Raw genomic sequence first — 16,770 nt, forward strand, 5'->3', positions numbered from 1 at the left:
ATGGAGCAGAACATTGAGTCTAGAACACTGAATGCTGCTGTGGCAATTAAAAAAGAACTTAGTGAATTGCTCGTGAGCCCTTCAAGCTTCTGCACACTTCTCCCCAGCATCACATAGGTCAAAGGTAACAGGAAGGGTAATCATGCCATGTACCTACAGGAGGAGAGAACTGGAAATATTTGGCACGCAATACTATTTTCTATTATGTTTTCTTTTCTATGCAAATTCATATACATTTAATTGTTTTTGTTATTGTTAACATTTGGTTTTCTAACCTCCTTTTAAAAATATGAATATATGGGGGCACCTGGGTGGCTCAGTAGGTTAAACCTCTGCCTTTGGTTCTGGTCATGATCTCAGGGTCCTGGGATCAAGCCCCACATTAGGCTCTCTGCTCAGAAGGAGCCTGCTTCCCTTCCTCTCTCTCTGCTTGCCTCTCTGCCTACTTGTGATCTCTCTCACTCTCTCTGTCAAATAAATAAATCAAATCTTTAAAAAATATGAATATACCAAAAACTCGGTTCTGTATCCTTAAATCTTATTTGACTTCAGGGCTGCAGTGAGTGATTGTAGCAGTTACATGTTAAGACATCTGGCCAGAGTGGCAAAAGGAAGCTGAAATCCAGCCTTTGTTCCACTATTCAAGTCACCCATCCAGGCCTAGAACAGTGTCTGCCCAAAGGGGACACAAAAACAATATGTGGGCTAGTGGTGGCCATTTGGAAGAGCATGATTTGTGGTGACTGCTTAATATTCTCTCAAAAGAACAAGCCATTCTTCCATGTGTTGATATTTATGGTGTGTCATTTGTGCTACTGTAAATAGGATGGTGGAAAATCTTGTCAGTGAATATTCGTGTACATATCTAATAGTTTCCTTGCAAGAAATTACTAGCAGTAAAAATGGTGAGGTTTCAAAAGAGATGTGTGGCCTGTCAGCCTGCAGTCGATACAGTCCAGGTGAAAAGCTTAGTCCCACACCCAGCATGTGTGCTGCTTGGCTGGAGAACCCAGACCTCTGACTGTAATCTCAGCCCCAAGTTTCTGAGCAGGGTCTGAGGGGCTGAGTTCAGATATTGGCCTTCCTTGTGTTTGCGAGGCTGCACAGCTGTGATTACAGGGCTAATGATGCTTTAAACAAACAAGTGTAACGACCATCATCAGTGGACAGCGGGAGCTTCCTTGGAGGCCCTGTGGGCAGGAGGGTCACCAGCAGTTGGCCAGGCCCAGGGGTGCCCTGGCAAAGGTGGACCCCACCAAGCTGAGGGCAGCTCACTTACAGGGGACCCTCCAGTAGGATGTGCCTCATTCCCCATTCCAAGATCTGGTCTGGATGCTGTAGCCAAACCCTTCCCTAAGGAGGCACTGGGAGAGCAGGGCACAGGCTCTAAACCAGATCTGCATCCCTCTCCAGTCTCCAAGCGGCCTTCTGAGGCCCTTTGTTCTACTTCAGAGGTTCTCAAACTCTTTAACACACAGGCAGTTGCTAAGCAAAGGCTATTTCGTTCCAATAAGCAGTGCAGAGCTCTGCTCTGAATTTGTCCCTGATCGACGTACCACATCCACTGCTGCCCAGGCAGATGGGCCACTGCCCTTGAACCGACCCAAATGGTCCACCTCCTGCCTCCACATCCTGAGCATGACAGCTTTCCAGAGCATGAAATGTCTCAATGGCCACTGGGAAAGTAACGTTCACCTAGCACTGTGGAGTGGAAAGGCAAGCCGGGGAGACAGACAGGATGCCAGCATCCAGGGAGTCATCATCTAGCATCACACTTCCATGGAGTGTTGTTGGAGTCCCTCATCCTCTCTTGTCCCATTTCCTCTCTGTAAAATGGGAATAGTCCCAATACAAATTTGTCAGGAGAAAAGAATTAAACATGATAATGCCTATGGAAACTTCTTTGTCGGTGTGCGGTGCTAGGTCCTTCCCTTCACCTTGCAGCATGAGGAGCCTCTCCCTTTGCCACTGTTCAGGTGGACCTCTGCTGGGCTGCCAGTCCCATCCTTTCTTGCTTATCTGGTAAAACCTGCACCATCAGGGACTTTTCCTTTGCTTTTCAAGCTTTTCCCACCCACTGCCAAGCTCCCCGCAGCCTGGTAATACACTTGAGTCATGTTCTTTCTCTTTTATCATGTGACTCTGCTCCCACCTCTGTTTCTCTTCTTCATGAGTCAAGTTTCTTCAATGAGTTGCTTTACACTCTTTGTGTCCACTCTCTTATCTCCACATTTCTAACTGACTCGTTGCTGTCAAATCATTCCTCTGAAATACTCACAGAAGTTACCAGTGACCAGTTTCAACAGACATATCCCATGGGCATTTCCAAGCTTTGTCTCACAGGACTTCTCCAGTGCATTTGCTATGGTCACATGGCTGTTGTCTTCCATGACATCCCTTTCTCGTTTTCCTTAAACCTCTCTAACTTTTCTCCTCCTGGCCTGAACTTCACTAGTGTTCTCCAGGTCTCATACCTTGTCTTATAGGTCTCATCTCTGTACTTACTCTCCGTGCAGGATCTTATCATCTCTCAGGGTTTGCCTAGCAACTGGTTTCTCATGACTCACAAATCCATCAACCTTGGATGTCCCACCTGGGCTTTATTCTAGGGAGGCGCAGCTGTACCTCCGACACTTGATATTCAGCATGTCCTCATATCACTTACACTTGCTCTTTCTCTTATTGTTGTGATCACTCTTAATTTTTCTTCATTTAGTTGATCTAATTTAATTCATTAGGCAAACTGGAAATATTGGAGAAATTCTTACCATCTCATACAGTCACCAGTCCCTACCGATTTCATGTTTCATAAAATTCTTGAATTTGACAATTCCACATCACTCATTCCATTATGTGATGTCTCATTTGTACTGTCATTGTAGTGTCCTAAGGGGGCTCCCTACTACCAGTCTTGTTTTCATTAAATCCATTGATCAAATTCCTGTAAGAGTGAGTTATCAAAAATGCTAATGGACTACATCAGACTTCTATTGAAAACCTCCCTTTTAAGATATAACTAAAGCAACGTCTCAACCACAGAGTCTTCTCTGAATGTGATTCGGGATAAGGTCTTCTCTTCTGTGTGCATACGAGGTCCCGTGTTCCCATGTCCTGTGCTGACCTCTGGCTCCATTGGCCATGGCAGCTCATAACCATCCGTCTCTCCCATTAGACTCCACAAAACCAGATATGGGGCTCACGTTTGTACTCCAGTACCTGGAAAATAGTAGGTGAACAATGAGTATTTTCTGAACTTAACAATAGAGAGTGAATGTGAAATTAGAAATGAAGTATCTGAGCAAGGATATGAACAATCCTGGGCTATAGCTATGGTAGAGAGGAAATTTATTTAATTTTTTAATGTTTTCAACTGATCTTACCCAGGACCTACACAAAAATCATCTCTTTGGGTGACCTTTTCAGTTTACAAAGTACTTTCAGCCTATGGTCTTATCCCCTCTTCATGACATCTCTTCAGAATAGTCAAAGGAGGTCACATGAACCTCATCTTGTAGACAGTAGATCAAATTTCAAAAACGTTAAGTGGTTTGCCCATGTACTGTGGCTAGTAAGGGCCAAGTACCAAGGTCCTTGGTCTTCTACTCTTTCTACCTCCCATTCTCTCATTCAGCAACACTGAGCAACATGGGAATCTGGATATCTTTTCATATGCCTATCTGAAAGTCTGCCTGCCTGGAGCTCCCTACCCTAGCCCCAGTTAATTCCCTGAGACCATTCACACAAGACCCGTCCCTTTTTGGCAAGATGGCACATGTACTATTTTGATGGGAGCTACTTTGTGTTCAAGTGTTCCCCAAGAGTTCTTTTCTCCTGCTGCATGTCTCTAAGGCATCATATTAGGAAAAAGTCTGGGCTTTTGCCTTAGATGTAAAATTAGTCAAATTTGTCAGCATTTTATGTCACTTGCGATGCTCATAAGGATTGCTTTACTTATAAATGTGTATAAACACATGTAACCAGCAGTATTAAAGAAAATTTTGCAAAAAAAAAAAAAAGGAAATAAAAGAAAATAAAGGAATCTTCCGATTCCCACTACTCCAAAACTGTAACTGGGGTTTTAAAATTGTATTGTTTTCATATTTTTTGAGTCTTTGCTTATAAAAACTTTTTTAATCTTATCAAAATATAACATAACATAGAAAAAGTGTTCAAATCACAAATAAACATATTTAAGAATTTTGAGAATAAGCATGTGACCAGTACCCAGATAAGAAAATGCAGCAGTAATGGCAACCCAGAAGCACTCCCAAGCTCCATGTCCCATCCTAGTCACCAGTCCCTTCTTCCCCCAAAGTAGCAACTATTCTGGCCTCTAATACCATACATTCATTTTTCACATTGCTACTTTTTTGTAAATGAAATGACACAGTATATATACTTTGCTCTGACCTCACTCCAAACATTTGTGCAATTTATTCATGTCATTACATGAAGTAGTAATTCATTCATTTTCATAGTGTTGACACAATAATTCTCAGGACCAGTTTATCCTCTTAAAAATGATTGAGGACTCCAAAAAAGCTTTTGATTATATAGACTGTATCTATTAATATTTACTGCCTTAGAAGTTAAAACAAAATTTTAAAAGTAATACGTTTATTAATTCATTTAAAAATAACAGTAATAAACCCATTATATTTAAACATAACACTTTTAATGAATAGCTTTATTTTTCAAAACAAAAAATTGTTAAAAGAGAGTAGTATTGTTTTGTAATTTTGCAGGTCTCTTTAATATCTATTTGACATAGTAAGAAGATAGCTGGTTTCCTGTATCTGCTTCTTTACTCAATCCTTTGTACTATTTTTTTTTTTTTTGGTTGAAATATATGAAGAAAATCTAGGCCCTGAAGTTATGTAGGAGAGAAGAAAGGAGCATTTTTAATAGTCTTTTCAGAAAATTCTAGACATTCTTTGATACTACACCAAAACTTAACAAGTAGTAGTTTCTTAAAGTTTAGTTGAAACCTTTATCAGTGAAATTTTTGTCTTCAATTACATTAAAATCGATTGATCTATTTTACACTTTGAATGGATATTTTTAACTCCTACATGATTTTGTAACATGCATCTTTTCATTCTTTCAGAATATTGGTTGCCTGAGTTACATAGATCTCCCTAATGTTGACATGCTTCCTTGCACAACATGATTTTTATCATGTTCATGTCACCATTAGTCTTATAAGAAAAACTTTTAGCTGCTGGGAAACTGTTAAGTTCAAAGAGGCAGATACACATTGTCCAACATTCTAATATTTAAATTTGAAAGCTCAATTTTATCTTTCATAGCAAAGAGTGTCAGGCTGCTTTATTTGAGTTGATGGGTTTATTTTGTTTATTTTTAAGAAAATATCTGCCTAACAGGTCTTAATAACTATAATTTTGTCTTTGAGTCATTCTTTCAAATAAAAATGATGTTCTATGACAAAAGCTGCCAGTTTAGCTCATAACTCTAACAATTGCATAGTGCTTTTTCTTGAAACAACCAACATGTTTTTGGGTATTCAGAAGAAGTGCTTTATGCATACTTCCATTTTATCACACAGATTATTAAAAAAAAGTGTATTCAAAACTTGAGATTTAATAAAATGAATATTTTCTACTGTTTTATCAGGGACATTTTTTTTTTAAAGATTTTATTTATTTGACAGGCAGGGATCACAAGTAGGCAGAGAAGCAGGCAGAGAGAGAGAGAGGGAAGCAGGCTTCCTGCTGAGCAGGGAGCCTGATGCAGGGCTTGATCCCAGGACCCTGAGATCATGACCTGAGCCGAAGGCCGAGGCTTTAACCCACTGAGCCACCCAGGCACCCCTATCAGTGACATTCTTTTTTTTTTTAATTAATTAATTTATTTTCAGCATAACAGTATTCATTATTTTTTCACCACACCCAGTGCTCCATGCAATCCGTGCCCTCTATAATACCCACCACCTGGTACCCCAACATCCCACCCCCCTGCCACTTCAAACCCCTCAGATTGTTTTTCAGAGTCCATGACACTCTTATGTGAGGATTTTTTCCTGCTATGATTTCCTAGTGGTGAGAAATATATAAAATGATGATTATACAGTTGGTGCCAACCCCTTGGTTTAGATTATGACCCTAATTCTACTCCCCATTGCTTTTGGGCTATCAGTAGAAATGTGAACACAGTGAAAAGAAGGCAAAGATGTCCCAATGTTTTGAAAGTAGCTTTTACTTCACAGACTCCTGAAAGGTTTACAGGAACATCCAGGATTTATGGACCACTTTAATAACCATTACTGTAGAATATTCAATATATAAATATATCAAACTTGATGTACCCAGTCTGTTACTGATAGACATTTGCATTGTTCCCAGACTATTCAAATACTGAGTAGTACTGACTAGTACTGAATAGAGCCTGTTTCAAACACTGCTGTTATGAACATTGTTTTACATGCCTTTAGGAGCACATATATATGAATTTCTATTAGCTATATATCCATGAATGAAATCTCTGAGTCATTGAATATGAATATATTCACTTTTTAAGATACTGCCAAACAATATTCCAAAATGGTTGTACCAATATAGCAGTGTAAGAGAGTTCATTTGCTCCATATCATAATCAAAATATGATATAATTAGCCTATTTGAATTTCTGAACATTCTCATTGTGGTTTTAATTTATGTTCCCCAAATGACAAATGAGTTGACCACATTCTTGTATGTCTATTGGCTAGTAGGACATCTTTTATTTATTTTTATTTTTTTTAAAGGTGTGTTTTATTTATTTGTCAGAGAGAGAGAGAAAGAGAGAGTGAGTGATCATCCAGGCACAGGGAGCAGCAGGCAGAGGGAGAAGCAGTCTTCCTGCTGAGAAGATGCCCAGTGCAGAACTCAATCCCAAGAATCTGGGATCATGGCCTGAGCCAAAGGCAGGTGCTTAACCAACTGAGCCACCCTTGCATTCCTAGGACATCTTTTAAAATTAAATGCTTATTCTATTTTTTCTTTTTAAAAGTTTCTATTGAGTTTTTTTTTCTGGTTTTCTTTCCTCATTGATTAGTAGCTTTAAAATATATTCTAGACATGAGTTTTTTTTTTTTTTTAGAATGGTAAAGCTAAATCCCTCAGTGATTTTTTTTTTAAACTAAACTTTTTATCTTGAAAATTGTAGGTTTATATGCAGTTATAAGAGATAATGTAGGGGTGCCTGGGTGGCTCAGTTGGTTAGGCCTCTGACTCTTGATTTTGGCTTCGGTTATGATCTCAGGATTGTGAGGTCAAGCCCCGTGTCAGGATTCACACTGAACTTGGAGTCTGCTTAAGATTCTCTCTCTCTTCCCTCTCCCTCTGCCCCCACCTGGCTTGTGCATGCTCTCTCTCTCTCCCTCAATCTCTCTCTCAAAAAGGAAGGAAGGAAGGAAGGGAAAAAAGAAAGAGAGAAACAGAAAGAGAGGAAGAAAGAAAGAGGAAGAAGGAAAGAGAGCGAGCGAGCGAGCGAGCGAGAGAGATACCATGTACCATTTACCCAGTTCCCCCAGTGGTGCCATCTTGTAAAACTGCAGTAAATATCATAACCAAAAACATCTCAATCACCACAAGAATCCCTCACAGTGCCCTGTGATGGCCATTCCCACTGCCTTTCCCCTTATTCCCATAAAGTCTCATAACCACTTGGACGTTTTCCATTTCTATAACTGTGCCATTTCAAAATACTGTTTAAATGGAACTGTACAGTATGTGACCTTTCGGGTTTGTCTTTTCACATTTAGCATAAATCTTTGCAAATTCATCCAGGTTGTTGTTGCATGTATCAACAACCAACAGTTTATCCTTTTTATTTATAAGTGGTCCATGGTATGGATGCATTACAATATGTTAAACTATTTGCCTGTTGAGGGACATCTGGGTTGTTTCTAGTTTTTGTCTGTTAGTGAATAAAGCTGCTATAAACATGTATGTATAAGTTTTTAGTTTTTGTGTGAGTCTACATTTTCATTTCACTGGGATACATCCCAGGGGTCAACCTGCTGGGTCATATGGTAGTTATATAGATTTTTAAAAACACTACTGACCTGTTTTCCAGAGTGGCTGTAACCATACCTTCTTACCAGCAGTACATGAGGTTCTAACCAGCATTTGCAGTTATTCCCTTTTAATTTTGGCAGTTTGGATAGGTGTGTATTAATATATCACTGTAGTTTTTTGTTTGTTTGTTTTTGTTTTTAATTTAAATTAAATTGATTAACATGCAGTATATTATTAGTTTTAGAGGTAGAGTGCAGTGATTCATCAGCTTTATGTAAAACTCAGTGATGAGTATATCACTTGCCCTTTTTAATGCCCATCACCCTGTTACCCTGTCCTCCCACTCCCCACTGTAGTTTTAATTTTCATTTTCCTAGTGGAAATGATGTAGAACATATTTTCATATGTCTAGTTGCCATCTGTATATTCTGTAGTGAAGTGTCTATTCATGTTTTTGCACATATTATAATGGGATTTCACATATGGTGTGAGATAGCTAGAAGTAGAAGTATGCCATAGACATGCATGTGAGTGTGTGTGTGTGTGTGTGTGTGTGTGTGTGTGTGTGTCTGTGTGTGGTATCAATACAGGTGAAGTCTTTATTTATGAGGTTATGATTGATTTGACCAACAAAACTTGTAACTGTTATTTCTCCTGATAATTGGTCAGAGGAGACAAGTTCCCATCTCAAATCACAACTGTCATTAAGCTGTCACTTGTTTCCTCTCTTTTCCAGGACTTTGTGTCATGTATCGAGAACTACAGAAGAAGAGGACAGGAACTGTATGCATCTTTATACAAAGATCATGTACAGGTAAGAAACAAGCTCTTTTCCCTGCACAGAAGACTGGACACTCCCTTGATTCTGAAATGAAGACTCAGAAGGGCCTTTGGTTTAAATTCTAGTTGGCTTAAGTCAACCATAGGTGAGCAACATGTGTGCTGTAAGCAACTGAGCAGAGAGGTAGCATGTTTATCCTTTCATCTACTCATTTATCCACTAGTAAAGAGATGTCAAGAGCCCAGGGTGCCTCAGACACTGTGCTGTGAGCTCGGGGCACAATTGTAAACAGAGCAGACATGGGCCTGACTCTCTGGTAGCTTCACTCTACTTCTGTGTATTAAATAACAGCACAAATAAATAGATCATTATTACTTATGACAAGCAAGAGACATGGAAAATATAGGTACAATGAGAGATTATGATGTGGGGAGAATTTACCTTGGGCAGATCAGAGGCCCCCTCCAAGAAAGTGACCATAATGTTGAGATCTGAAGGAGAAAGGTGTGCAGAAGTATTTTGAGGTTGTGTTTCTTCCTGTGGGAGGACATGTGGGAAGATCCTGGTCAGGAAAGAGCTGGATGTGACCAATTAACTGGAAGAAGTGACTGGGTGACCTGAACTGGGAATGAACAAGGGTGATGATGAGGCAGGACCAGAGCATACAGAGCCTACTGCCACCTTAGGGCTTTTGCGTTTTATCTGAAATGCAAGGGGTTGCCACTCATCAGAGCAGATTTAGATAATTAAAACACTTCTCTAGGTGTGATTTCTGGACAGTGAGAGTAAAGGGTATTGTCTTTCATGCCAGTGAGATCTCTGGTTGGGTCTCAGGTCTGCCTCTTCCCAGGTGTGGATTCTGAGCCTCAGGGTCCCCATCTTGAAGATGGGATCATACTGCCCAACTGTGACCATTAAAGAACAAGTGTAGAGGGTCTAGAAGTGGCTGGCAGGGAATACATGGCCCATGTGTGGTTAAAGAAGTTCATCTTTAGTCAGTGTTGTTCACAAAATGTGGTTAAAAATGGTTGCCAATATCAGGAAAATACAAATCAAAACCACAATGAGATAACATCTCACACCAGTCAGAATGGGTAAAATTAACAAGTCAAGTAATGAGAGACACTGGAGAGGATGTGGAGAAAGGGGAACCCTCCTACACTGTTGGAGGGAATGCAAGCTGGTGCAATCACTCTGGAAAACAGCGTGGTGGGCCCTCAAAAAGTTGAAAATAGAGCTATCCTATGACCCAGCAATCACACTACTGGGTATGTACCCTAAAGGTACAAATGTAGTGATCTGAAGGGGCACATGCAACCTAATGTTTATAGCAGCAATGTCCATAGTAGCCAAACTATGGAAAGAACCTAGATGTCCATCAACAGATGAATGGATAAAGATGTGGTATATATATATACAATAGAATACCATGCAGCCACCAAGAGAAATGAAATGTTGCCATTTGCACTGACATGGATGGAACTAGAGAGTATTATGCTGAGCAAAATAAGTCAATCCGAGAATGACAATTATTATATGATCTTCCTGATATGAGGAATCTGAGAGGCAGAGTGGGAGGCTTGCGGGGGGGGGGGAATGAAACAAGATGGGATCGGGAAGGAGACAAACCATAAGAGACTCTTAATCTCAGGAAAGAAACTGAGGACTGCCAGGAGGAGGTGGGTAGGGAGAGGGTGGTTGGGTTATGGACATTGGGGAGGGTATGTGCTATGGTGAGTGCTGTGAAGTGTGTAAGCCTGATGATTCATAGACCTGTACCCCTGGGGCAAATAATGCATTATATGTTAATTTAAAAAAAGGAAAAAAATGGTTGTCAATAATAGAGCACAACATATAGTATTAAAACCTTACTAAATATATTATTTTCTTTATGATTTCTCTGTTGATGATAACACTACTGCTGTGCCTGGAGTGTTCTTAAAAATCAGTAGGTCACCAAGAGTTAATAAATAACCACAAATACGGTGATGAGGCCAATCCTAGGATGCTCTACTATAAAGAGAAGAGCAATAGAGTGTAAAGGACCACGGGCTGTGCCTGGGGTGAAGTGAGGAGCCAAGGAAGGGTGGAACAGCGGTGCCCAAATGTCAGGGAAACAAAAAAGGCTCTGATCAACTTAAGGCAAGTAATTTGGTCTAATTATTTCCATATGAGCTCATTTAGGAGCCCACACATGGCCCTGGGACTATGGATTCATGAGCTGTGCATCCTGTACCTCAGAAACATGCAGGTTAACAATGCAGCCTTCCTGGCTGTTCTGTAAGGGGAGGCAGTTCATCACAAGGGTGGAGGAGAAATCTAGGGGTCTACAGGACATGCTGCCATAAAAGCGATCAGGAGGCATTCTGATTTTTTTTTAGCAAAGCTGGTCCTAAACAGACTCTTCATTGCAGAAGGGCCTTATCAGGGACATCTTCCCCACTGCAACATTACCGACTGCATTGCACAGCAGGATTGGTGCCCTGCTGGCTTATTTGCATGTTACCTGTGCCCCTCAAACAGACCCCTGCCCATCAGTGTCCCACCATTTGTATTTACTGACTTCTCTCAGGACTAGCAATATGGCCAATAAATTCAATTGTTACCGGGGGAAAATAAGATGAATTGTTTAAGATTGCATTCTTTATTTATGAACATCCTTATCATACTTGTTCCATTTCAAGATGAAGGATTTGTTTGTCTAAATGTCGAGATCAGCATCCAGTCAAGAGTGTGAGATCTCTCTTCTCACAGTTGGAAGACCTGGGGTGATTTGCTTATGGCTAGGAGAGACGTGCTGTGTGGCACTTTGTAAGTTTCTGCTGCAGTTTGTGAGATTGAAAGTTCATAGGGGAAAGAACAGAACCTCAGCAGAGGCTCCAAGTCCAGAAGGAAACTATCCAGCCTTCTAGAGCATTAGCCTGGCTCATTTTCAGCAACAGGCCTGAATGGGATTCAGAGAATACTTGAGAAAGCTGTGTAGAGTTCTACTGCTTGAGGTATTTTTGAGAAAATCAGCATTTTGAGGCTAATCCATAAGGATACTTTCCAAGTGTTTAAATATTTAAGACAGATTGTTTGAACATTTAAAGGAAAGCAGAGGTAATCACCGTCTGCCAGAGATAATGGGGTCTGGAGTTTCTACCCTAGTTTTTTAAGGGACAAAACATTTTCCCAGTGCAGACCCCTCTCCACTTCCAGAAAAACCATGTTCAGATTCTATAAAGAGTTCAGACTTGTGAAACCTGCCATGTTCTTCAAGGACAGCTTCACCCAAGTATACTCAATGAGATCTCCCCAGGAGGGTGGTACTGGTGAGATTCAGGGATTCTGGCCCCATAGGACTTTCAAGAATAGGTGGTATAAGACTTCTCTAACTTGGTATTTTACCCACAACTGAGAGGTCTCTGGAGATGGCAGGAGCCCGCAGCATGACAAGGTCACATTACCCAATGCCCTGGAAGTTAAACCAAGCATCATTATATCCCATCATTATATTACCAGTAAATCTGGCAATTCTAGTATTCAGTCTCTTCAATTTCTTGTCATTCTGGAAGTACTGGCAAAAACCATTTCCTGTCCTCTGGCCCTGCCCAAATCCCTCTTTGTCTTTTCCACATTATATTTGTTCTGTTTCTGATGGTCCAGCTGCTTTGGTTCTGCTCTCTTGTATGCCCAGATTGTCCTCTTCTTATGGGGAGTCCTTACCATAACATGCAGAAATGCCTCATTATTCCTGTGATGTTTTTAAAACATTCCAGGCTTTTCTGGTTAAAGCTCTTTGCAAGGTGCCTGTCATACCAGAAGTAGACTTTTTTTTTTTTTTTTTAAGTGTATGAGAGGCATTGTTCTTGGGTTCCCTAGGGTCCAAACAGGATGTTGCCATTTCTTGCTCAGTTTCTGTATATTCATCAAGTGTTTGTCACAGTTCTCTCTTTTTAAAATTTAAATTCAATTAACCGACATATAGTACATCATTAGATTAAGATGTGGAGTTCAGTAATTCATCAGTTGCATGTAACACCCCGTGTCATCATATTACATGCCTTCCTTAATGGCCATCTCCCAGTTACCCCATTCTCCCCACTGACCTCCCCTCTAGCACCCCTCAGTTTGTTTCCTAGAGTCAAGAGTCTCTTATGGTTTGTCTCCCTCTCTGATTTCTTCCCATTGAGTTTTTCTTTACTTCTCCTATGATCCTCTGCACTGTTTCTTACATTCCACATATGAGTGGGACTCTATGATAATTGTCTTTCTCTGATTGACTTATTTCATACAGCAAGATACCCTCCAGTCCCATCCACACTGATATAAATGGTAAGATCCCATCCTTTTTGATGGCTGAGTAATATTCCATTGTAGACACACATGCACACACATATACATACATACATACCACTTCTTTTTTTTTAAAGAACAAAAATAGTGGTATTTTTAATTTTTAATTAATTTTTTTTCAGTGATCCATAATTCTTTGTTTTTGCACCCAATGCTCCATGCATTATGTGCCCTCCTTAATTCTGATTTCTCCCAACTCACTTCTCCTCTCCATCTCCCAATGTCCTCCATGTTATTCCTTATGCTCCACAAGTAAGTGAAACCATATGATAATACCACATTTTCTTTATCCATTCATCTGTCGATGGATATTTCTGCTCTTTCTATAGTTTGGCTACTGAAAAAATGCTCAACATCACTTGCAACCAGGGAAATAGAAATTAAAACCAATGAAATACCCCTCATACCAGTCAGAATGGCTAAAATTAACAAGTCAGGAAGTGACAGATGTTAGGGAGGATGTGGAGAAGGAGAAACCCTCCTACACTGTTGGTGGGAATGCAAGCTGGTGCAGCCACTCTGGAAAACAGTATGGAGGTTCCTCAAGAAGTTAAAAAATAGAGCTACCCTACGACCCAGAAATTGCACTACTAGGTATTTACCCCAAAGATACAAATGTAGTGATCCAAAGGGCAAGTACACAACAATGTTCATAAAAACAATGTCAAAGCTCTTTCAAATGCAAACATCAGAAACTCAGCTCCATCTGGCATAGGCAGCAAATGAACTATTATGTCATACTAAACAATGTAGGGGAAGCAGGCTTCAAGAAGAGCTGGATTCGTGTACTCAAGCTCTGTTCTAAGCCATCAGTTTCCTTTCTCTCCCTCCCTCTTCCTCTCTTTCACACATTCTCACACACACATCACATTTACATCAACACACACACACACACACACAATCACACACACAATCACACATCCATGTAAGAGATTCCTACAACATTGAGGAGCCGATGCAGGTGGACAAGGAGCATGTGAGCTGATGCGAACTCCCACTCTGGTCCTCAAGCTGTGCACCCTATAAGTAGGCAGGTTCACATGAAGCCTGGGGACCACTCTCTAGCTGGCACAAAGGCTGTGTCTTCCTGCTGAGCTACATCCCTGTGGGCTGTGTCTGCCTCTTAGGGCACCACTGATGCTCATAAAGGCACCCTGACGTGGGGCTGGTGGCCACGACCATGAACATATGCATCCACCTCTCTGCCCTGCCTGCTCCAGATGGGGCTGCAGAGAGCACCACTCCCAGTCCCAGGGAATCATGCACACTAGCCCGTCCTATAATCATCCTCCACCCGCTTAGATTAGCCAGACTTAGATGCCATTCAGAACTGAAGCCAGGGCTGGGCTCAGCTCCTCCAAAGCACCAAAACCGGGGGAGGCCTGGTTGCTCAGAGGAAAAGCTCATTGATACTACGACCCAAAAGTTTCCATTCAGCCCCAAATCAGAGCTATTTCTAACATACCAGAAACCCTGCCTCTAAGTCTTTGGCATGGTATTTGGCTCAATCAACTTTAAACTGAAAAAGGACCTTACCTGGTGCAGAAACATGGGCATCACAGAGCACCTTACAGGTGAGGGACCTCAGGGCTCTTGGTCTTCAGTCATCTCATGTCCTCTGTCCTGTGACCACTTGCAGCTTTCTATCATGGACTAAATAATCACTCATCTCTGAGGGGTCTCACCACTGACACGTTTCTGTCTGGCCACAGGTATTCCAGACAACTTATTTGCTCTGTGTTGAAAACTTGGCCAGCCATGAGCCCCCAGGCTGCATAGGTAGATCTTTGGGAGTGAAGAGACTACTTTTTTTTTTTTTTAAGATTTTATTTATTTGAGGGAGGGAAAGAGAGAGAGAGAGAGAGAGAGAAGATAAGTGGAGAAAGGTCAGTGGGAGAAGCAGACTCCCTGTCAACCAGGAAGCCTGATGTGGGACTTGATCCCGGGACTCCAGGACCATGACCTGAACCGAAGGCAGTCACCCAACCAAATGAGCCACCCAGGTGCCCCAAGAGACTATCCTTAAAAGACTAATTTTAAGGCCAGCATGGACAACCCATAGTTTGGGATTGTTCATCCTCTATGAAGCTCTATATGTTATTCCAAACCCATCAGCAATCTCCAAGGACCTGAGAGATTTTCCCTAAAAGGGTATTCATTTCATATAATCTAATCCCTGTAAAAGGTTTTGGACAGGCATTATTTTTCTGGAGTTCCTTATTAACCAATTGGAGTATTATATAAAATGCTGTAACTCTTTTGGATATGAATTTAAGAACTGTGGAGAAACAAAATAATCTTGCTTTGAAATGGGATTTGCTTTATTCAAGTAATAATACTGTTTATGCCAAGCAAGTCACCACATAAAACTCTTGAAAATATTGTCTCATTTAATCCTTACACAAACCCATGGTTTTATTATTATTGTAATATTATTAACCACATTTGATGAGGAAGCTGAAGTCCCTTTACACTGGACTACTAGGAAGTAGCAGAAACATCATAATAACTCAGGTTCATCTGATGCTAAAGACCACAGACTAAGCACTGTGTTGTCTGTTATATATATATTTTTTAAGACTTTATTTATCTATTTAAGAGAGAGAGAGAGAGAAGAGGGAGGCGCAGAGGGAGAGGGAGAAGCAGACTCCCTGCTGAGCAGGGAGTCTAATGTGGGGCTTGATCCCAGGACCCCAAGATCACAATGAGATGACCACAGGCAGCTGCTTAACTGACTGAGCCACCCAGATGCCCTGTTACATTTTCATGGGAATTTTCTAGTTCCAAGAATGATTTACCTGTTCCGTATGGCCTGGATTTACAGAACCTAACTCTAAGTCTGCCATGTCAGTCTTTGGAGTATATAGCATCAGAAACCATGAGTTAATAAAAAGATGTCAGACCCTCAGGAAAGGCACTAGTGGGCAGGCTTAAGTGGAGGCTTTGGAATCAGATGGACTGGGTTTGCATCTCCGCTCCATCACCCGGTGGTCTTTGGAGAAATCACTACTCCTCTTCCAGATTTTATTTATTTATGAATATAAATATTTATGAATATAATAGAAATTATTTGCAAGTTTCAAGTTTTACTTATGGTGCTACTGGGTAGAGGAAATGAGATAGAGCAGGTGAGGGGCTCAGCCCTAATGCATGATAATGATTTTTTTTTTCTCTTTATGTTAAGTTTATGAGATCTGTGCTTCTTGTCATTAACACTTTCACCTTTCAGTTTTCTGAAAACTTCAAATCAAAACTTAGGGCAAATACCATCAAGTATTTGAATAATACTTTGAATAAAACTTTGAAAATCAATGTTCCCTTGGCAGGGGATGCTGACAACTTGTGTGGCATACAAAGGCAGTTCAGGGGTGTACGTTATAGAAGGTTGGAGTTATACTGTAGCAGAAGGTGTGACAGCCAGATTTCAAGTATGCAAACAATGAAGATTTCGTAGGTAAGGGATAACTTTCAGTAATATCAAAGGCTTTAGCTTCTATGAACATTCTAGAAGGCAATATTCTAGAACCCTGTGGTATTAGGATTAGAAAGACCCTTAGACAATATCCAGGCCAAGCCTCTCATTTATCTGTTGGAGAATCTAGAGGTCCAGAGACAGGAATGACGTGTTCACAT

At 40.7% G+C, this 16,770-nt stretch overlaps 1 protein-coding gene across 6 annotated transcripts in view; it reads left to right on the forward strand.

The window, feature by feature from the left end:
* Positions 1-16,770, forward strand: part of WDFY4 (WDFY family member 4) — a 273,431-nt gene that overhangs the window by 156,704 nt on the left and 99,957 nt on the right. For all 6 annotated transcript variants that reach the window (XM_082718543.1, XM_082718545.1, XM_082718547.1 and 3 more), the window contains exon 40: positions 8,755-8,832. In XM_082718543.1, the coding sequence (XP_082574669.1) occupies positions 8,755-8,832 (78 nt within the window). The remainder of the gene's footprint in view (positions 1-8,754; positions 8,833-16,770) is intronic.

The sequence above is a fragment of the Mustela nivalis genome (genome assembly GCF_964662115.1).
Source record: "Mustela nivalis genome assembly, chromosome: 2".
Lineage (NCBI taxonomy): Eukaryota > Metazoa > Chordata > Mammalia > Carnivora > Mustelidae > Mustela > Mustela nivalis.